We start from the raw sequence: 22,348 nt of genomic DNA on the forward strand, positions 1-22,348 counted from the left end.
TAATATATTAGGACATCTTTCCATGGGAAGTGATAGTTTCTTAAGCAGTGAATGTGTTTGAATCTTTCTGAAACATATGTATTAGTTTATTAGTTTCCTGAGATATATGGGCTTGATACAAAACTTTAAAATGTTGGATGTTTATTGTGGTGCCTTCTCCCTTGAGAATTTAAACACTTGTGAACTACATCTTCTCTGCTGTTTTTAAGTTTTCCTCCATTCAGTCCTTCTGCACCTGCCTTGTTCATTTTACATTCTTGGTTTTTTTTTCTTCTGGTTCCCTTGATTATCCTCCCCATGGGTAGACTGTTTTCCATACAGCAAGAAACTGATGTTTTCCTTCATATTTTTACACGTATGATCCTATCAGTACAGTTGTGTCACATGTGTTTATGCTGTCTTGCACTTTGAAATTATGTATTTTTTATACCATATCATTGAGAACCATTTTTTTCCCCAAATGTCCTTCATGGCCATTGCTAAAAACAGTAGTCAATTTCCAAATAAAGGCTGATTTAGATGATATGGATGTAGAGGAAGGATGTGAAAAGGCAAATTCACAAACTATTTATTTTTTATTAATGTCTTTGTATTTCTTTTTATTAATGTCTTTTTCATAGAAGATATTCTCACTTGTTTTAAATAAATAGCCACACTTCTGCTGAATGTTGGCTAGTGATGTGTCTACAAAATGAAAAGATTTATTCTACAACAGTTGTATTTACATGCAGTGCATTAATTATGTCCCAAAAACTTAGTAGCTTTTGATACACAGCAAATGTGTAAGTGTTAGTACTGTTAGTTTTGAAGACAAAGCTGTAATGTTCCCATCTGAATTTTAGCAAAATATGTTGTACAAAATACGAAAGAGAAAATATGTTCTTAGAATAAGGAATAAGGCAAGTGTGTCATTTTATAATGCACTTTTTAAGAGGAACTTTTAGGCAAGAAAATCTAGATAGGATCATGGAATCATAGAATATCTAAATATTGAAGAGGCCCATAGTTGGGTGTGGTGGCTTTTTTCTTCTTTTATATTGCCGTGTTAATGTGATGAAGTTTAAATCATGAATTGTTGTACCAGATACTTTATAAACACAGAGCAAAAAGGCAGCTTGTGTTAGGGAATCCATGATCTAAGACCAGAGAGAGATATGGTGAGGAAGGATAACAAGGATAACTGAAGCCAGCATGAGAGGCAGAGTTGGAGACACAAGAACCTCTTCTCAGTTTTTAGGTGCTATTTTAAAGGACGGTTTCAAGGATAATGGAGTAAGTTTGTGAATATTGTGGATAATGTAGCAGAAGAAAGTTGTACAGGTGTGTGCTTGAAAAGTTAAGTGGAAGATGTAGACTGACATTAGGGCTGATTAAATTCATAATTCATTCAATATTGAATGAGAGAGAAAAAATAGGGATGTGAACTGTTGTAAAGCATTTGGAAATGACAACTTGCAACTTCCAACTTACCTGGAGGAGGACAGAGAAAGATGAGAAGATCAGAGTTGTAGGCAAGAAAAACAACCTTTCTAGCAACCTGCTGAATAAATATTAATAGGGCAAGCCTGCATTTTCCCCGAGCAGAGAGAACAGGATTGTGATGTTTAGATGTAAGTCATGATGACATGGTCAAGAGGTTGAGTGGATTGGTAAGAAACTTCGTAGAGGTACTATGCAGAGAGAATAACCAGCAGAGCTGAGTTATGCAGATACAGAGAAAGGTCTAAGCTAAGCCTAGATTGCAGACTAGAATTAATGGTTATGTCCAAAATGATGATCCATAAAATGTAGTTATAATATCTTGTGGTACTTTAGATGCAATGAGCTTCTCACTCATTGAGGCTCTGAAAAATACTGAATTAAGCATCTGTATGCACAGTACGAAGTAGAGAAATGAGTAGGTTTTTAGCTTTTATGGATGATACAGCCCAGAAATAAAATTCAGAGGAAGAAAAGGTTGAGGTGGAACATTGTGAAATTATGAGAAATGTGGGAAATGCCTGAAGATAATCTTGAGAAGAGCATGTTTTAAAAATTGTAAGACAATTAAAATAACCCAAGCATAAAACATTGGAATTAAGAATTAAAACAAAGAGGAAGATATATTGGTTTTAAGCGAGATGAAATGTCCAGGAGACTGAGAATAAAGTGCAGATATTAAGCCTAGCTTTAGAAAAATCATTAGTATACTTTGACAAGAGCAAATAAGTAACATGGAAGTTGCCAAAACCTGCAAGGATATTGTTAGAAGAATGTGCCTATTGAAAATTGTAAATATCACATTAGTAATGCTTAGAAATCTAAAAGGGAAGGAAAAATGGTTGTACCTGCAGTTGAAAGCTTAACTTTGGTCCCTTCAAACCAGATATGCACTGTAGGGAATGAGATAATGGATAAGAACACAAAGCAAAGTAAAGCAGTGAAAGTAAGAAAGGCAGAAGGTGAAAGAAGGCGGAGAAATAAGAGCAGCCTTGTGAGAATATAATAAAAAAGATGGGGAAATTACAGTAGGCAATTTTGCAAGATTTCTCAGAGGAGTAATGATAGGTGTACACATTGCGTCTATCACTAGATTAAAATCCATCTTCTTGATCTTTATACATAACTAAGGACTCTCAAACCAAGATCAAGGTGCAGAGAAACATCTTGATGATACCTTTTGTTAATGTGTTAATGAACTTGCTTGCTTAATGTAATAGAAAAAGTCATATAAGCCTCCAGACAAAACCTTTTACATGAACCTGTGTACTTTCCAATGATAATGCTTCTCAAAGATTGAAACTTAAATTAAAATATGAAAAGAAGAGGTGGGTAGATAGAGATTCTTGGTAGCTGTTCATCTGCTAATTGGGATGATTTTAAAAATCCTTATTAAAACTACTAATGTATTTTGAAGCAAGTAAGGCTTTTGTCCTTTTTTTCTAATTTTGAATTTTTGTCTTTATCTGCACAGCTACTTATCTGCTAATTTGAGAGCTACTCTAGCTTGTGCCATTCATCACAAGAACATCTCAAAGGGTCTTGGAAATGTTTCAAGTTTTAACAATCAGAGACTTAACCTGTTTTTTCTCATATAAGTTACCTGCCTAGACACACTAGGAAGACAAACACTGAATAACAGAAGTTGAATAATAATAGTAATGAAGAATTTTTGCATGAGAAATAAAACCTGGTAAAAATCAGGTCTTTTGTTGTAGATTGCTGAGATACTTTACCAGTGTAAGGAAAAGAGTGTTGACATTTGTCAGGCTATCCTCCATAAATTAGAATTACTGTACAGGGGAAGCCTTGGCTGCTGTAACTATCCCTGGAACATTAGCTATTTTATTATTTTTTTTTTCTTTGAAATACATGGGGCTATTTGGGGGTACGCTTTTGTGCTTTAAGTCTTGTATTTTCTTATTTGATCTTTATGTTTTAATATCATAATTCTTATGTTTTAACCAAAAGAAAAACCAGGGGGAAAACGAAGAGTTTCTTTGGTTGTTTGTGTCACGTGTTGTTTGGAGTTTTTTAAAATGAATTTGTTTCAGAATTCTTCAGAATGGTAGAAGGTTGACAGCCTAGGAAACTAAAGCATCAGTACATCTTTTCTGAGACTATTTTGATAGGATGCCTTATCCCTGACCTGGAGAAGCCACCTCTGCATGTGAGAGGATGGTTCATTTTCCATAGCTCATTTAGACCTTGTCCTTCTTGCTAGGACTACCATCAAGATTGCTAATTACAGTAACAGGTTTGTGACATGGGTACTTTTCCTCTGAAAACTGGTCAAATTCATTTAGTACAGGCCATGAATCGGCCATTAGTGGGCACAAAGTTTCGGCCACTATCACTTTAACCTAAGTAGTAGCTGAACAGTGCAGTAGTGTTTTTCTCTTGCACCCTATTTCATTTTTAATGTTCTTCTTGTAGCCCAAAAGAGCTCCCAAATGTTTTCTATTTCTATTGGTTCTCAGATCCTTTTCTGCTGAAACTCAGTTGCCTGTTTTCACTTGTTAGAAACTAAGCTTGCATGAGTTAAATAAGCCAGTACAAAATAGTATCAACTGGGCTTTACACAGCCTTAAGCATGTTGGTTTGTTTGGGTTTTTTTACAAAAAAAAAAGCACTGAAGTTGTGGCTTGGACAGAAATATATAGTAAGGCCTATTTATTAAATGTACAGTGTAATTTCAGTTCTTAGTACTGTAGCACCTTCCCTCAAAAGAAAGGCATAAAAATATTGTTGCTTCAAAATTTACTTTGCTGGAAGAAAAGTGACTTCAGATTAAAATGTGGCTTAGGTAAACTAATTTAGTATCCTTGTAAAGGAACAAGAGGAAAAAACAGCTAGGCTTGCATTTTCCTCATGCTGGCACTCAACACGATACTGGCAATTTAAGAGACTTTCTGTGGTGTGGTATTTTCACACTCATTTCTACTTTTTAAAAGAAAATTTCATAAAAACTGAGATTTTAAGATTTCAATTGCTACCACTTTTCTGGATTTTCTGGCAGTGTTTTTTTTTTTTTTTTTTTTTTTTTGGAAATGCAATCAGCCCTTGCTTCATGGTGCCTTCAGTATTTCTTTCAGGTCTGACCACTATGTTCAAGAGTCACATCTTCAGTAATCCATGAAAAAAATAATTGTTCTTCACTCCCTTACTACATATAGATACATGCATTTAGTTACCTTTTCCAGGATTGTTTTGTAATATCAGTGGATTTTTCTGTACTTTGTAGTCAGTAATTGCATTTGGATTACAAATTGTTTTTGGCTAGTTGGTGGTATTTATATAAGTCCTAAGGCTGATTCACTGTTTTCATTAGCACTAGAACTCAGAACAGCTGATTCAGAACCAGGCTGATTCTGACATTAGTGTTAATGACGGAATTGTGCTGACTCTGGGCAGAATTGATTCTGATTCCCAGTTACACAGGGACATGTCTGCTTTACAGGTGCAGATGCAGATGTTCGAAGGCAGCTCCTGCAAATCTGTGGAAGCAGGTAACAGTGTAGCTCCCTTACCCAGGGAGCCCTGGGTAAGCTACTGGAGCTATTTTGGAGGTTGCAACCAGTACTGCATTTCATGTCCCTGGCTGTGCCTCCTTTACTAGTCACGCTTGCACTTAGCTAAAGATAGCATGGATAAATATATACAGCCTGTACTTCCATCTCTCCCACCAGTGTGCACACATCCTGAGTCAGACCAGAATGAGTCCCACTAGTGTTTATTGTTTTTGGAAATTATATTTAGTTTACATGATGATTTCCCTGCAGGAATAAAGATTTTCCTGTACTTTTGGAAAATATATGGCAAAGTTAATTTTGAATTGGTAAATTTCTCATTGGCCTTTGCATAATTATAATATCTTTATGAATGCAGCTGTACTGAAGCTAGAGATCAAAAGCAGCCCTTGTAGTAGGTCAGAAAAAGGGAGAAAGATTGGCTTATGGATGGATGTGGTGCCCTTAGCTCCCTCCTTTTAACAATACAGATGCCAGTCATGTTGCACTACTGCTCATGCTCCTGGCAACTTGTCAATTCCATACTTTGCTCAGCACTTTGGTTTATGAGCTTTTACCTCCTGACACAAACTCCTCTGTGCCTACAGTAGGTGTGCACAAAAAATACTGTGTTTCAGGTGCCCAGCAGAAACCTGACAGTAATGTGAGGGAGGGTGGTTGGGTTTATTTTTGATTTTTTTGCAGGAGGAGACACCTGTTCTTCCTTCTCAACTGCATGTGTGAAGAATAGTAAACATATGGGTTAAAAAAATCATAATTCAAATATCTATACTGGTACTGATCAGATCTCTGTTTCTGTAGCAATGAGAACCAAAGGTGGCCTTTTAAGGCTCACAGTTCTTCTACCAATTTCCAGTTCTGCTTCAGGCTTCTTAAAGTATTAGAGTGCGTGCTTTAAACCCACAAAACTTACCTTTACCTAATTTTCACCATTCTAACCTAAGTTTCCACGGAAACAGGGTTGAAAAAGCCACTGGTAGCCAGCAGGCAGCCAGCAGCTGAGAGTGAGAACTCTCCTTTGTCACTTTCCACTACTGGATGCCTGCTGCGTGCCAGTGTGCAAAGCTACCTAGGCTTCTAAAATCTGGATTACTTTCAATTTGAGGGGGAAAAATTAAATTAATCTACTCTTTTCTGTCTTTGGATTGTCACAGTAAATTCCAGGAGGGCAAATGGGCTGATGAGTTCTGATCTGTTTGGTTATGTTGAGCCCCACACAATCAAAGCTTTGCCAACCAACTGGGCCTCTCCTTTCATAATTTCCATGTTTTAAAAGCATTCTGTCTCAAATTTTGTGTCTGTGGACATGTACATGAATATTTTGGTACCTTAATTCTTTATGGCCCTGTGTCTATTTATCTACATAATTATGAGCCTTTTTTGCATATAGCATAGTCAATGTACAAAATTCCCTTTTTTCTTGTATACTTAAGGAACATTTCTGAATGAACATGTTATAAACTGATCCTCGGTTAAATAGGAGGAGGCTGTGAATGGAGATGGCTTTTAACCAGAAGTAGATTATAGCTGCGGGAAGACTAAAGGGTCTATTTGGTCAAGACTCATACAAAACTGAGATAAGCATGCACAACCTGACAAGATCAGATTAGACCCTTCCCCCACAAATGCTTCTCCCATAAATATTTATCTACTTTCTATTATAAATAACCAGGAAATGAAAAAGGATAGATTCCTTTTTTTTTTTTTAATAACCTAGAAATAGAAATGCAGCTTCAAATGTTTGGGGTAATGATATTTAAAGCATGCAGTAAATTCCAATACTAGTTGCTATTTTTTAGATTGGAGTAAAGTACTGAAATTCCTTGTGGCAGCTACATAAATCGGCAGCATTTATAAACAAAGAAGAACTTTGTACATATGTGAATTTTTGCCTACTATTGGGTGTCTTAGAATTAAATAGTTTATCACCTATGAGAGAATAGGTGTTGACAGAGTCAGCACTGCTGTATTTTTAAGCTTGCCGGAGGCAACATTACTGGCATTGAAGTTAAGCTTAGCATTTTTTCACCCTGTCTCTCCTCCCTCTGGCCCAAGTGAATGCTCACTTCATCAATGAGAAACACAACTGAATTGCCTGCCAGATGTAACAGAGATCCATGAAATCACATCTATTCTGCAGATTTGTGCTTCATTCAGGTTGTCGATACTTTGACTTCACTTCCTCATGCAGTAATGTTAAGGGGTAAAAAACTGAAGCTGTGCATATGCCACTAATTCAGAAATGCATATTTGCTGGTGATCCACTCATCAGAATATGAGCGGATTGCCTTTCTGCTATAATGAAAAATAGCTCTTTAGCTTTGAGATTTAGAACCTTAAAAATGCACAGAATAAGATTTCTACATTCATCTTTGAAAGTAACGAGTTTGCACTTTTTTAAACACTTCTGTGTCACATAAGAATAATATGAGTACTTTAAAAATCTCAAGATGAAAAATGTAAGTCCTTTTTTCTTTTTTTTTTTTTTTTTTTTGAATCTTTTTTTCCTCTAGCATTTTACGATGGGATAATGAGACAGATGTCTCTCAACTGGAAGGACATTTTGACATTGTTATGTGTGCTGACTGGTAAGTACATAAAAATCATAAAACTCACGTTAGAAAAATAGCTTTGCTGGAGTAATTGTACTGTGCTGCTTGCTGATGGCTAAGCAAAGTCAACAAATGAAGCACAAAGCCACCTTAACCTCAACAAATTAATATTCATCTCCATGTGACAGTTATAAGGTAGTCTTCTATCACACAGTAACTTCTACCACATTATTTCCCAAAGATTGATTTTGAGAAGCATTTCCATTTTCTGGAATTGCCTCTGTTTCATGCTTGACGTATCAGTAAATGGACGACTTAGGCAAATTGCAAATAATTATGGCTCAGTGAGGAACAGTCTGGAGAAAAGGGAGTTTATCAACACAAACAGCTCAATTAGCTTACTTCTTAGAAAAGATCTGACTATTGATATAAGGGGATATATTTTTTGCTCCCTGGAAAATCTTTCCAACGAAAAAGTAATTTTCAAACCCTTTTTTCCACCCCAAGTACGTTCTGTTCCTGAAATCTATTTGACATCAATATTTGGAGGTATAGGCTTTATATTAATTTACACAGGCACATGTTAATTATAAGATAATTTATAGTAAGAAAAAGAAGAGTACAGCACTTAATTTATGAAAAGGTAGATACATGTAGCAATATGGTATCTTGTTTAATAATTTATGCAAATAGATTTGATTATTGACACAACCCTTTTCTGATACTGCATTTGTGGGATTGTGCTGTGCTGTATTTGCTGCATGCTAGCTTTAAAAATGGTACATTACTAATTATTGGTGTTATATAAATGCAGACAGTGTGTAAAACAAAAGGCTGTGCAAATTTTATTTAGGAGAATAGATATTTTTAAACCAATCTGTCTTTCCTTCATGGATATTTGCTCTTGACCCATTAAATATCCAAAACAAACAAACAAAATAAAGCTGTCTATGTTTTGTGGCACGTAACTATTGTGAGAGGTGAAATTCTGAAAGCAGAGACTTCCTAGAACTGCTCAGTTCAGCAAATTTATGTATCTTACCTAGAAACAGTTAAAGGAAAAGGCTAGGGAAGTACGAAGCTGTCTATTGTGTTTTTAAACAATGTTTTTTTAAAATGTCTTCTTCTATTCCTCTAAAGCTTTTGTTTTTCTTTTATATTATGCTGTTTAAGCAAACTCTTCTAATTTCACAAAGTTATTGGTTTTGTATAGCTCTGGAGAAAATGTGTTTAGTGATTTTTTGCCTTTTTCTAACACCTATTTGTTCTCAGAATGCAACAGTGCTTTGTTTCTCTTAGCATTTAATTTCAGAAAAGTTCTTTGTTCCCCAAAAAGGACAGAGGAGGGTTTCTAACTAATCGCTGATAATGTGCCTCAGAAATGCATCATCTGATTAAAATAAGGAGCTAAACAACACCATATGATTTCAGCAAGTAATTTAGTAAATGCCTTCCTCACCAAATATTAGAATGGATACTCCAGGTTTCATTGCACAGATGAAGTTAATGCTGGACAGGATTAGATCAGATTAAGTATGAAAGTCAGATCAGAGTGCTGGCGGACATGAGCAGGAGGGCAGCAGTCTTCTCGGAGGCTTAGACAAGGCTCACATATGGATGTTCTCCAGATTATGTGGGTGAAGCAAGGTCTTGCCAAGAGATTTAGAGTTAAATTTGTTCTTCACACAAATATCAAAACAACCTGGCTGTGCTGTCTCTTGTATTCTTGATACTCACACCATGTCATCCTATTTGTGCTGGGAGTGCAGCAGAGTGGAGCAGGACTTAAGTTGTTTTTTTCAGTAATATTCTGGCCTAATACCCCTTCCAGTCTGTTTGGAAATAGTGTAGTTTCTTTAGGAAACAAAGAATCAGACATGACAGGTAAAATACATAATTCATTTGCAATCCCTGCATTTTGTACATTTATTTTGAAGCACTTAAGATGCAGGTAAGTGTATAAATATTTATAGATTTCTAAAAAATAAATAGAAATGTGCAGGTGAGTTTAAGGAATGTGGGTTTCTTCACAAATTATTTCTATTTTCTTATTTTAAGTGCTCATAGATATATGTACAGCTTAATAAACATGAAAATCCCTTTATTGTTTGTTTCTTTTAAAAATAATTCTTTTAGTTATGGACACTAGGTTTTCGGGTACATGAAAAGGCTGAGGAAAGAAATGTTCCATGCTTTATCAAACTCAAATCTTCTTTTCATTTTTATGTATTTCTCTTCAGCGATATAGAATCGGTTTGAGAACTGTTGGCAGAATTTTTGCTCTCTGAATTTTTTGGGCTGCTACTGAGGAGGAAAAAAGAGCTCTTTTCTTCTAGCTTCTCAGCTGAAACCTGCAGTATGCAGTGATAAAAAACAGATAGAATAGATTGCATTTAGTTTAACACCATCATATAGCTCATTGTCAGTCAATAAAATCCGAGATTAGAACAGAGAACTAGAAAGCAAAAAATCTGAGTTCAAATATTAGGTACATGGATAAATTTTTATTGAAGTATTTCCAGCAAGGGTGATATTGTCTGATTCTCTGAATAGCTAACCAGTGGTACTGCTTGATCCCATTTACATGAAAACAAGCTCTATTCATAAACATCTTCCAAATCCACATGGAGATTCAAGTTAAAATGTACATGATTACAGCAAGCAGTGATATGTTTATATTCATATATTTACATTCAGACTTTCATAAACCTTGTGTGCAGGAGTGGAAAATAAGTTATTTCCCAGAACAAACAGTCTATTAGTTAACAGCTAAATTTAGTAGCTCAACTAGATTATAAAATAAATAAGAGGCAAACTATGAAAGCTAGTCATTATTTAACCATTCAGGGTGTTGACAATAAAATAGTTTCATGGTTCAGCAGTTCCAAAATAATTTTTAAAATGTCAACTATTCGATAAAAATAAGTTAAAAAAATCAATATGAGGCTACACCTGGAAGAAGGATAGAGTAAAAAAAAATACTGAAAGAATGGAATCTTTAAAACATATCCACCCATCTCATATTTTTCAGGGGGAATTTTAAGGCCAAATGGGGGCTGTCAGAATTTTTTATTTTCATTTGACCTACACTTATGGATATAAAGTCATACAGGTGCTGGAATTGTGAGTTTGAATAGAGAAGGAGAAATCACAGGTGCCTGGATGGACAGGCCAAGCCCAAGATTCTACCAAAGCTCTTGAGAGCCTCAGATTTCTGATTATTTAAATAGTTTACATATTCTTCTTTATTGAGGAAAAAAATTCTGAGATTTTTAATCCAAAGAGAGAGTAAAGGCCAGTAGGACTGAGATAATTAAAAAACTTTATCTTTCATATTATTGCAAAGCAAGCTTTCACAAATAATTTGATGTAGAGGCAATATAAGTTTTAGAACCCCATAGTGTTTTGGAAATGTGTAATACCCTACTATATTTACTTAGAATGATTCTATTCTTAAAGTTTGGCACATGCGTAAGTATTCACGTAACAGAGGCCAGGGGGAGCTATCCCACATTACTTTCACTGCTGAGATTTTTACTGAAGTCACAGGGAGTTGTGGCTTTGCCAGGAATGTAGAACTGAACTTAAAGTATTCTTTAAATACCTTTAAATATGTCAATTAGTTTATTTCACTTCATTATAAAATAATGAAATAAACTTCATTAGTTTATTTCACTTATTATAAGGAGATCTTTTTGAAGGAATGCAGTAAGACCTCTGTCTGTCCATTTTAGGCCTGATTTCTGGCACACACTTTCAAGTGCATTGGAACCAGATGACATGGAAATAAGAGTCTTTTTAGTTTACATCACCCATGTAGTTGAAAGTGAATGAAAAAATAAATGACTCTATACATTAGATACTACATATGAATGTAATAATATCTGAAGTAAACTCACCTGTAAACTCAACTCTTTTACCAATGGCAGAGCATGCAAAAAACCAAAAAGTTCACATCATAGCCTATAAAATATATGTCCCTTGTTACGAGGCAGAAGATAAAATGATATTAGCATGAAACAAACCGAGAATCTACTTGTTCTTTTAAAATTTCTTTCCTTGTGGCTTACTGTTACTTCTCTGCAGTTTTGGTATAAACTTTCATTTTGGCTTTAATGGCAATTTAAACTTTTAATAAAAGAGTAAGAGCGTAGAGAGGTGACAATGTCACGTGCCTGTTCATCCAGATTTCACAGGTTAAGAGCATTGCCTAAACAAAAGCCAAATCATCAGCTGTGTTCTCAGCTTTCTATTACTGTGATTTGAAACTTCCTTGCTGACCCAAGAAAACCTTGCTATTCCTGTCCTGAGCTATATAAACTGAAGTAATGGCAGGCTTAAGTCATATTTGAATTGAGGTATGAGAACTGAGTGTGAGTGGTTTAGAACAAAGCATTATTTAATTTTACTTAGATGTTCACAGAATCACAGAATTGTTTAGGTTGGAAGGGACCTCTGGAGATCATTAAGTCTAACCTGCCTGCCAAGGCAGGGTCACCTAGAGCAGGTGACACAGGAACTCACATGTTATGAGCTTTGAAGGATGTTCTGAGGGACATTTTCAGTATGCTGTGGTAATATTTAGTCATACAATTCTACTGGTAAGAAAAACTGCTAAATCCCCTTGTGTGGGCCAAATCCTATGCTGTTCCTGTCTGCAGCACGGATTATCTAATGACTTCTTCAGGATTTTCCTCATTTAAGGCATCCCCGGACTCAGAGGGAGGATAGAGATGTTCCCTGGAGTCATTGCATTGCAGTAGCTTTGCTTCCAGTCTTCTCTGCTCCTTCTGGTCAGAGTATGTGGCTCACAGAGCAACAGTTTGGAAACCACAGAGAACCACCAGTATGAGAAACTATTTTCAATTCGAGTAAGTCATGTTCCCAGGGACAGGCCTCTTGGAGGGCAGGACAACTTGGGGCAACTGTCTCAGGTTATCTGGGTTTCCTAAGCTAAGACAGATAAGAGTCTACCTCCCGTGCCACCAAAATATCAGCTGGGGTCAGACAGAAAACAATTTAAGTTCTCAGACACTCAGCTTTTGGTAAACAAAGACCTGTAGTTCTCGCTGTAAATGAACAAGACTGGTAGCAGCAATTGTGCCCCTATCTCATTGAAAAAAAAAAAAAAGAGAATGGTATTCAGGTCCATGAGAAGGGGATTTTAACACTGCTAAGCTACCCCAAGATTGTGTTTCCACTACACTACAATAGTAAAAATATTATAAATGCACTTTTCATTCAGAATGTGCTTCTGTTTACATAGGATCCCAGGAAGTCTTAAATGTGTGCTGGGTTAGGAACTGGCTGGACGGCCGGGCCCAGAGAGTGGTGGTAAATGGTGCTGCATCCAGCTGGCGGCCAGTCACCAGTGGTGTCCCTCAGGGGTCTGTACTGGGACCAGTTCTATTTAATATTTTTATAGATGACATGGATGAGGGCATCGAGTCCTTCATTAGTAAATTTGCAGACGACACTAAGCTGGGAGCTTGTGTTGATCTGTTGGACGGAAGGAGGGCTCTGCAGAGAGACTTAGATTGGTTGGATGGATGGGCAGAGTCCAACAGCATGAAGTTTAATAAGTCTAAGTACCGAATTCTACATTTTGGCCACAAAAATCCCCTACAGCGTTACAAGCTGGGGACAGTGTGGCTGGACAGTGTTCAGGCAGGAAGGGGACCTGGGGGTGCTGGTCGACAGCCAGTTGAATATGAGCCAGCAGTGTGCCTTGGTGGCCAAGAAAGCCAATGGCATCCTGGCCTGCATTAGGAATTGTGTGACCAGCAGGAGCAGGGAGGTCATTCTTCCCCTGTACTCGGCTCTGGTGAGACTGCATCTTGAGTGCTGTGTCAGTTCTGGGCCCCTCAGTTTAGGAAGGACGTTGAGATGCTTGAGCGTGTCCAGAGGAGGCAACAAGGCTGGTGAGGGGCTTGGAATACAAGCCCTATAAGCAACGTTTGAAGGAACTGGGGTTGTTTAGCCTGGAGAACAGGAGGCTTAGAGGTGACCTTATTGCTCTTTACAACTTCCTGAAGGGAGGTTGTAGACAAGTGGGGGTTGGTCTCTTCCACCAGGCAGCAACTGACAGAACAAGAGGACACAGTCTCAAGCTATGTCAGGGGAGGTATAGGTTGGATATTAGGAAAAAAAATTTCACCGAAAGAATAATAAAGTACTGGAATTGTCTTCCCAGGGAGGTGGTAGAATCACCATCTCTGGATGTGTTTAAAAAAGACTGGACGTGGCACTTGGTGCTATAGTCTAGTTGAGGTGTTAGGGCATAGGTTAAACTTGATGATCTTAGAGGTCTCTTCCAACGTCATTACTCTGTGATTCTGTGATTCTGTGTGCATGCTTGCAATGTTTCATGTTGGAAAAATTAATTACTTTTCACGATTCTTTTGGGAGAGGAATTATGTATTCCACTTCTTCTGCAGGTGGTTAAGTTCCCAGTGAAGTAGTGTCTTACAACATCTATCTTTATAGGGATCAACATGAGGTGAATGTCATTAAAACACCCAAGAGACATCAGAGATAAGAGATGCTTTTTCAACTAATTAAATTTAAATACCCATGTTTTCAGTAAAGTTCTTTCAGGAAGATAAATCAAGGCTGAGGGGTTGTCATGTCAATTGCTCAAGTTTAAATTTTCTTGTAAGCCAGGCTATCAGGAATATTGTTAACTGGTAATATATATTCTTGAGGAGAAATTTAGAAGATCATACTTCTGTATTAGATGTTCTTCAACATATATAGGTATGTTGAATGTTCTTCAACATATATAGATACCCATTCTACCATAATTTCTCAACAATGTGAGGTTCTGCCAGTTTTTACTAATAAAGTATGGTCACTTGCAAGTTTGCTTTTGTTTTGTTTTGTTGTTTGTTCCAGAGTAGCAAAAAATCGCAGTTCTTGCACGACTGCTCGATTCTATGGTATATGATACAGTATTCTCCTTGGTAGCTGTGGAGTGTCCTTACCTAAACATTCACACATCTTCTGTTCTTGATGAAAGGCCTGTGGATGGCAGACTACTTTTTTCACTTCAGTGTTTCCATATATTCTTTATTTCTTTTAGAATTTCAAACCTGGGAAAAAAAAAAAAATTACCCATATCTCTTCAGAAAAGAAGTTTGAGAATAAAAGGAAGGGGAGTATATTAAAAAATGCATAGAGAATGGACAAAATGCCATGTGGTATGAAACTTGAACTCGACACAAGGTGGAAAACAGTTTTATTACCGAGAAAATGTGGGGAGAAGAAAAAAAAAAGAAGAAAAAAAATCACATTATCTGTGGCCTGCTTGATAGAGTTTCTTATCTGAATCACCAATATAAATGCAGCCCACGGTAGTAAGGACTGAAAGGCATCAGTTGCTATCAGATGGTTGTTCACTAACCATTGTAAATGCACTCATCCACAGTAACTACATGTCCACAAATATCTAGTCAAGAGTGATTGGCACCCTGGCTGCCACTATTAGTATATACATTAAGGTACTGAGGGGCATGAAGAATGAATTATCCCCTCAAATCATGAGGTAATCACACCAAAATAGGGCTGAACGTGTTGGCAACATTGCATGGGAAAATTGACTGCTGCTATCCTTGCGGGACCCATGCTGGAGATGAAGGGTTGCACTCTTGAGAGATGACAACTCTGTACAATCTGGGCCATTGTATTTCAACAGCATTGGAGAGAGGGAGGAGATAGGGTCTTGTAAATCTCTATAGGGATAGCTAGAGATAGATGTAGAAATATAGCAAATATGTATAATAGATAAGAATTAATGCCAAATCTGTGAAGATAGAAGGGAAAAAATAGTAACACCTGAAATACAAGAGAAAACATTTTTTAAAAACTCCATCCCCCTTGTATATACATGTAAAATGCTAACTTTTTATGTTGATACTCATTTCTGATACAGTATTACTTTAATAGCTAGCATGTATGATTGGTGAATTGCAGCCATATAAGAAATTGTTTCTTGCTGATAATTTAAGTTTAGTTTAGATTGTATTTCATTTTATATCTTTTTAAATGTTAAAAGTACCTGAACTGAATAGAAATGTAGACCACAGTTTCTCTTTTACAGCATTGTGTAAACATATGTAATTAGCCTTGTACTTATCTGCATTAGTATCATTAGAATTGAAAACCCATTTTAATCTGGATTCTGTTCTCTTCTCAATGTCAGCCTGTTTCTGGACCGGTACAGAGCTAGCCTTGTTGATGCAATAAAGAGATTACTCCAACCCAGTGTAAGTATGTTTCTATTTTCTCCTGAACACTGGCTTCAGAATAATTAGTCTGTGCACAATGATTGAGAGAGTAATGGAATGGCAGGATTAATGTCATGTAATACTTTAATACTTATTATGTCCAACTTCAATTGAGTCTTCTAATCTATCAGATTCTTTCCTAATCATAAACTAGGAAACTTCTTATACTTGGCCTTCTGATAAGGAACACAGTGGGTAGTAAAATAAATGAAACTGCTTCAAAGATAGCGTCAGATTATTTTTATCAAAGCGTTTCTCAAGTATTTTCCTTTGATAATAATGTCTTCATATTAAAGTAAAATACGATATTGAAAGTTCTTATGTTGGCTTCTGTCATTTTTAATCCCTTCAATTGTAACCTTTGTCATTGTGTATTTATTTATTATGAAAGAATATTTTTTTCCTTTTCATTTATAGTTATATAAAATGAACAAATCGCTTATATGTATACTGTGGCTTAAAACATTTTTCCATTAAGTAAGCCCTGTGTTTACATGTTTTATACCTTAGAAAATAATGAAATTATGCTCTTCATAAAATGATTGCATGTTCTACATGGGTGTCACTCAAGAGATATTTTATCAATTTAAATCTGTTAGGCTGTTTAAATCAGAGAGACTTGCAGGCAAAAAAACTCTGTTACATGCATATATAAAAATATATATCTTCTCAAATATTTAAAAAAGGGAAGATATCAAAAGAAGAAAAGGAGAAAACATTAAGTAATTGCTCTAAGTAGGATTTTGAAACAGAAATTTTGTCATTCATGTTTAACATCCAAATCTTCCAATAAGGTAAACTTTCAATTTAAAAACAAAACATTTCATGCTAGCAGTGAATTTCCAAACTTTATTTAAATTTTGTAGTACTTTTGTACTTTTTGTACAAGAGATTTGCTCTGTAAAAGGAATAGAAGACCCAAACGTGCAAAGGCTTAAGAACCGAGTCATTTTAGTTCTGTAAGTAATCCCATTCTTTGCTTAGAGTGATCAGGTTTCTATTCTTGGTTCTATCATAGACTTTCCTGACTGACCTAAGGCAAGTTACTTAAGACTGAATTATTTTAATGAGCTGTGGGGCAAGGCTGCCAGGAAGACAGGAGAAATGTAGCCACTCTGAGGAAAAGGTTACCCAGATATTTCTGTCAGTGGCAGTAAGATGAGGTTAAGCAGCTCCTGCTCAGAGTGATGCATTCTGACTTTCATGATGTACCAACAGTTGTCAAACTGCAATAATTTTTGGGTGATCTGGAGCACAAAGCAGATCCCAGTTTAAAAAAACATAAAAAAATATTTTTCAACCCAGATCAATGTTAGCAACTGGTTCTTCAGGTATTCCCATATGCTGATCTACTGGCTCCATGAAAGGACACTGGGGAAGAAGAGCAAGAGTGGGAGGAAGCGAAGTGTTTAAGAGGTGCCCTGGTAACTGTGGAATTTAAGGCTAACTTTAAGCCAAACCTGGCTTGACTCTTCAACTCCAATCAGCTAATTCAAATTCAGAACATGCTTTGTATTTCAGAGCATATGAGCTACACTCCTTTGTGAATATAGATGGAGTAAAGGGAGATGGCTTTTTGTTACCTGTCTTCCTAGCTGTGTTTGCTTCTGCACATTGTGATCTATAGCGTAGTCAGTATTAATAACCTAGCAATTATTTGCTGTGCATTTTAGGCACAGCAAATGGTTCCTACTTCTTATCAGGAAAACTAACTTAAGAAATGCATACTATGCTCCATGCAGGAATTTCTCTTGCAGAGTTTTGGACCCCTATCCAGACCGTAATTTTTAACGAAATTCAGTTGCCTAATCCACTTTATGAATGGCTATATGGATGGATATCCAGTTATGGCATGACCTTGCAAATTATTGTAATTTATAACTAAGAGGACAGCAGACTGTTGTATAGGATGGGAGCTGGGAGTACAGACACCTGAAATGAGCTCTCTTGTCCAAAAAGGACGTGTTCAGCAGAGATGCCTTCAAGCATATGCCTTGATGGTTTGAAAGACACAGATAAAAATGTACGCTCATTCAAGATCCCAAAAGAAGTAGTCACAAGTATAAAATTGTTACCCATTTCACTGCTCTTGTTAACCTGTATAAATCTAAGGATAATGTCAGGGGGCACTTTACTAAATGGCACTATACTTAGGCTTTTAAAGGACAAATAAATCAATAGTGAACTTACTTTCCAGTTGCAATATTTAAGAATAGTTTATGAGCATTAATTTATGCCCAAGCTAAGGCATAAACTTCTTTTATTAAGTTCACTCTTCTACATTAATTATTTTGTCTCAAATTTAGAACTTTCCTTTTTGGAAATACTTTGACAAATTGATAAAATTGACATACCTAAATGCGAGTCATTTTTCAGATGTAACTAGGATACAATTAGTTTAGAAAAGTCTGGTGAAAACAATAACAAAGACTAGCAACAGAAAAAGTGGAGTAAACAGAGAATAACAGATATCCTTGCTAAGCTCTCTTGAAGGAGAGATTCATAACACATAGTCTATTCCTACTGTTAATTAAAAATTTATCTATGGTATTTCCTTTTCCAATAAGGATGTTATTTCTGGCTATTAGAATCCTTATGGCGCAGAATGATGTGTTTTGGTTAACTTTTTGTTTGCCTTGAAACAGGACTCTGATAATTTCAATCATCTGGTTCCTAGTATTGACCTCATGGACAGTTGTGTTGGCACAGGAAGAAATTCACAGAGAGAAATGAGCAGCTCACACAGAGTTACCGAGGTCTTAAATTTCTATCTGAGTTTGTTACAGATGCAAATGTCACCTTTAAACCCATTCAAAGGATTAGGCACAGAAATAGTACATCGAACAAATTTATCTTGGATGGCTGTAGTTTATTTCTCTCAACCTATTTGACTTGATTTGCCAACATTTAGGGGGGTTTTATGTCATTAAAATTTACTTTTTTTTTCAATCTCAGAATAAGCATTTGTTTGTTTGCATATTTCCCTAATTAAGAACATTTTTTTATCAAGGCTTTGATTCTTCTGTGGCCTATCCATTCAAAGTCCCAATGAAATCAATGAGGTGCTGTTGAGCTGAGATTAGTACCAGCAAATAAGACCACATTTAGTAATAATTGATGAGTAAAGTTAATCATAATCATATCCAAAACATGAATGACTATCCCATTGTCTTACTCTAGCATTTTAGTGACACTTCAAACTATCAGAACTGGCATTTTCCTCTGTGGGTTTTTTTAATAGTTTACTGGAAGTGTTTTTCCATCTGAGGAAAGGCCATTTTGAATTTAAAACATCATCCTTTAAACATCATCCCAGGAGACACTTTTGAATTAGAATTAAACTTGGAATAGCCCATCAAGAGTAGGATCAGGACACTGATTCTATATTATACCCTGTATTTATCAGAACCCTGATTACTGTATTTCTCTTTCAAATTTAATTGAAAGTAGTCTTGAGAGAATATGAGAAGAAATGGCCACATGGACTGCTAACTGCAGATGGGGCAAAGGGATGCTGTTGTGTGAGCACCTCATCAGAGCTGCTGGATCAGTGGCCAGTGTAGGGTCTGTAGACTCCAGCAGTCTCTGTTCACAAGGTTTAGTCACTTCTGAAGCTCCCATGTAGATCATATGGTCAGTAAGCTCTGGATAAGGGACATTTTTCCCATTACAGTGATCATGAAAATTAGGGTCTCCAGAGGAGTCTTGGCCTTCTTATGCCAGGAAGGGTTTCTGCAGAACATTTTGAGGAGCGTGAGATGGCAGCAGGAGGAACAGGATCCTCAGCTGAAGGCTCCCTTTGTTGCCCACTTCTGTCTGATGACATGAAAGCATGCCAAGGATGTGAGGGAACCGATTGTGAATTTCCTGTGTTTAATATTTTTCATCCTGAGTTGAGCCTATATTCAGACCTAGCATTTACATAAGCAATTCCAGGGCCTTCGGTGGGAGTTACACCCCTTTGCACCTCTTTTTTTGCCACAGAATTAAAGCTACAGCTACACAAATTAACAGAAATTTAGTTGGTTTGGATACTGCCCTAAGACTCCTTTGTACTTTAATTTCCCACGAGAAAGATGAGGGTAACAGCATTTCCTATCTCACTGAGCTGTTGTGAGAATAAATATATTGTTGTGGTGTTAATGGTTGGAATCTTTTAAGTACACATTAGCACCATAGGTATTGACATAGCATTTTTATTGCTGCCTCAGTGTGCATTGTCTCGGTGTTCCTGTGCATGTGTGAGACACAGATTTGTTCCCTGTTCTCCTCACTAAGTGTCTGTGTCAGCATTGTAACTTTCCAGCATTCCTAGTGAAATTCTCTGTACTGATCAGTCTTTTCCTGGGGCTTACAGATTGCATTTTCTCAAGCTAAATGTACTCCCACAGTGTCTCATCCTTTCACAACTTTTTCAGATGCCCAAGAATGTTTTTTGTCTCTTGCTTGATTACAGCACCTCACAAATTAATCTTAGCTCTCATTAACATGGAAGTTAAATACAGGAACTTAAGTAAACTTTGTGACTCCCCTCAGTGTGATATGCTGTTGGCTGATATTAACCTTTGTTTACAGCTCTTCAACCACTTTTCATTCCATGTGACAGAACACAGTATTCAGCCAATTAGAATTAATTCTGCAAATAAGACTTCAAGAGATGCTCTATCAAGTAGGTTAGGTTTTGGGCAAGTACTTTGCACAGAGTGTCTAAAATCTATCAGTTCAAGGTACAGTCATTTTTGTTTTCTTAAATACAGAAGGATGAACAAAAAAATAGGTAATGGACCATAATGTATTTCCTGGGCATCATAAATGGCCTGATCATCTTGCAAGAACCAGAATGAGTATTCAGGAACATTAATTCTTGATTTAAATGCAATTTACTAATTTAAGGTCAAATTTAGTTGCACTGCTCAAGTAGTTTAAAATATCTTTGAAAAATTAATGATTGGGTCTGATTTGCCTGCCATTTTGCTTTGTTTTATACTGTTGTAATTCCACTGACAGCAAATGGGAGGTACTCTTCTATGTGTGAGGGAGGAAAAAGAAAATCATTATTTACAGTCTTTGCATGGTCATGAGCTAACAAATGGATTTTTCATTGAGTGTATGCTCTGTATGCTTTTTCTGTGTTTTATTTTGGTAATCCATAGACACCATTATTATATGAAAAGAAGCAGATGTGTTGCAGTTGGCAGTTTTCTAAAGAAAATATTTATTTATTACTTTCTAGATTGCATTTGTTTAATCACAGAAATCTTGCATATTTTGAACAATTATTTGTACCATATTTTAGTATTTTAACAAGAGAACAATTGACTTTCCTAGCTTGAGCATATTAAAAGCTTAGTCAGACGTATGCTATATCTGGTTCCCTTCCAGTTTTAAAATGTATAAATTCTCTTTTTAATGTTCCAGGGAAAAGCAATGGTATTTGCTCCACTCCGAGGGAATACTTTAAACCAGTTTTGCAATCTAGCTGAAAAAGCTGGTTTCTCTATCCAAAGACATGAAAATTATGATGAACACATTTCGAACTTCCACTCCAAGGTTAGTTTTCTGCTTGTGTTAGATAACACTTTAATCCGCATTGCATTTTGAAGAGATCATGGTCCTTTTGGCAGGTAACCTAAATGTTTGATTAAAGTACTCCTTAGGTGTGCTGTTTCTGAACAGCTATTTTTGTATCTGATTATTTTGTGTGGTAGAGCCATCCTTTATCTCTGCATGTCTAGAAGAGTTTTGCAGAAGCATCTCCTGTTTACCCTTTTCATTCATAGAAATCTAATTTATGAGAGCCTTTTCTTGTTGTTGTTAGCTGCCTATAAATATACAGCACACAAGCATTTACATTTTAATAAAAAGCCTGCAACTTTTAAATAGGTTATATACTGAAATGGACTGAAATAAATAGGAGGTGAATGTCTAATTGTATCATATCGTACCGTAAATCCTTATCTCTGGCTGCTTTATGGCTGGGTCAGTTGGCAGCTTCAAACTGCTAAATCTCATACAGAATTTCACAGTTGTGGGGTTGTATGTCAGATCGAGGCGCTACAAGATTTAGGTCAAAAGCACTTATCTGAGCGTGATTTCTAAGCTTGCTTACATAAAACTACTGTTATCAGTCTCCTTTTTTATTATTTATAAGTATGGAGTAATACAGGACATGAAGAGGAAGGCGCTTCACAGAAAACTTTTTAGGAATTTCTTATTTTCCTGGAGAAGTGCTTATCAAAATCATATTTATTACTTGCAGTTCTGAGATCTCTCTTTCATACCTTAAAGAAATCCACTGTTGTAGGTCCGTGTGACCTTAGACATAACCTTTTGCAATTTTCTAAGAATTGTCCCTGGAAAATACAGACGTTCAAAATTGAGGTGAAATACTTTTATAAAACTTTTTATTTAGCGCCATCATATAATAGAAATCAGATTATGCTAAAAAATATGCATGTGATGTTGTAAGGAACAAAGGTATGTTTTAATATGTAATTTCATA

The 22,348-nt window shown here is 36.2% G+C and overlaps 1 protein-coding gene across 5 annotated transcripts in view; it reads left to right on the top strand.

The window, feature by feature from the left end:
- The window catches only part of CAMKMT (calmodulin-lysine N-methyltransferase), a 214,051-nt gene that overhangs the window by 183,545 nt on the left and 8,158 nt on the right, over positions 1–22,348 (top strand). For 3 of the 5 annotated variants that reach the window (XR_008429775.1, XM_053937379.1, XM_053937380.1), the window contains exons 8-11: positions 7,523–7,597; positions 15,762–15,825; positions 18,492–18,602; positions 21,265–21,396. Coding sequence is in view for 4 of the 5 variants with exons in the window: in XM_053937379.1 (XP_053793354.1) it covers positions 7,523–7,597; positions 15,762–15,825; positions 18,492–18,602; positions 21,265–21,396 (382 nt within the window). In the remaining variant the exon portion in view is untranslated. The remainder of the gene's footprint in view (positions 1–7,522; positions 7,598–15,761; positions 15,826–18,491; positions 18,603–21,264; positions 21,397–22,348) is intronic. The other 2 variants (XM_053937381.1, XM_053937382.1) reach the window with 1 other exon arrangement.

This window comes from Vidua chalybeata, chromosome 3, assembly GCF_026979565.1.
Source record: "Vidua chalybeata isolate OUT-0048 chromosome 3, bVidCha1 merged haplotype, whole genome shotgun sequence".
NCBI classification, from domain to species: Eukaryota; Metazoa; Chordata; class Aves; order Passeriformes; family Viduidae; genus Vidua; species Vidua chalybeata.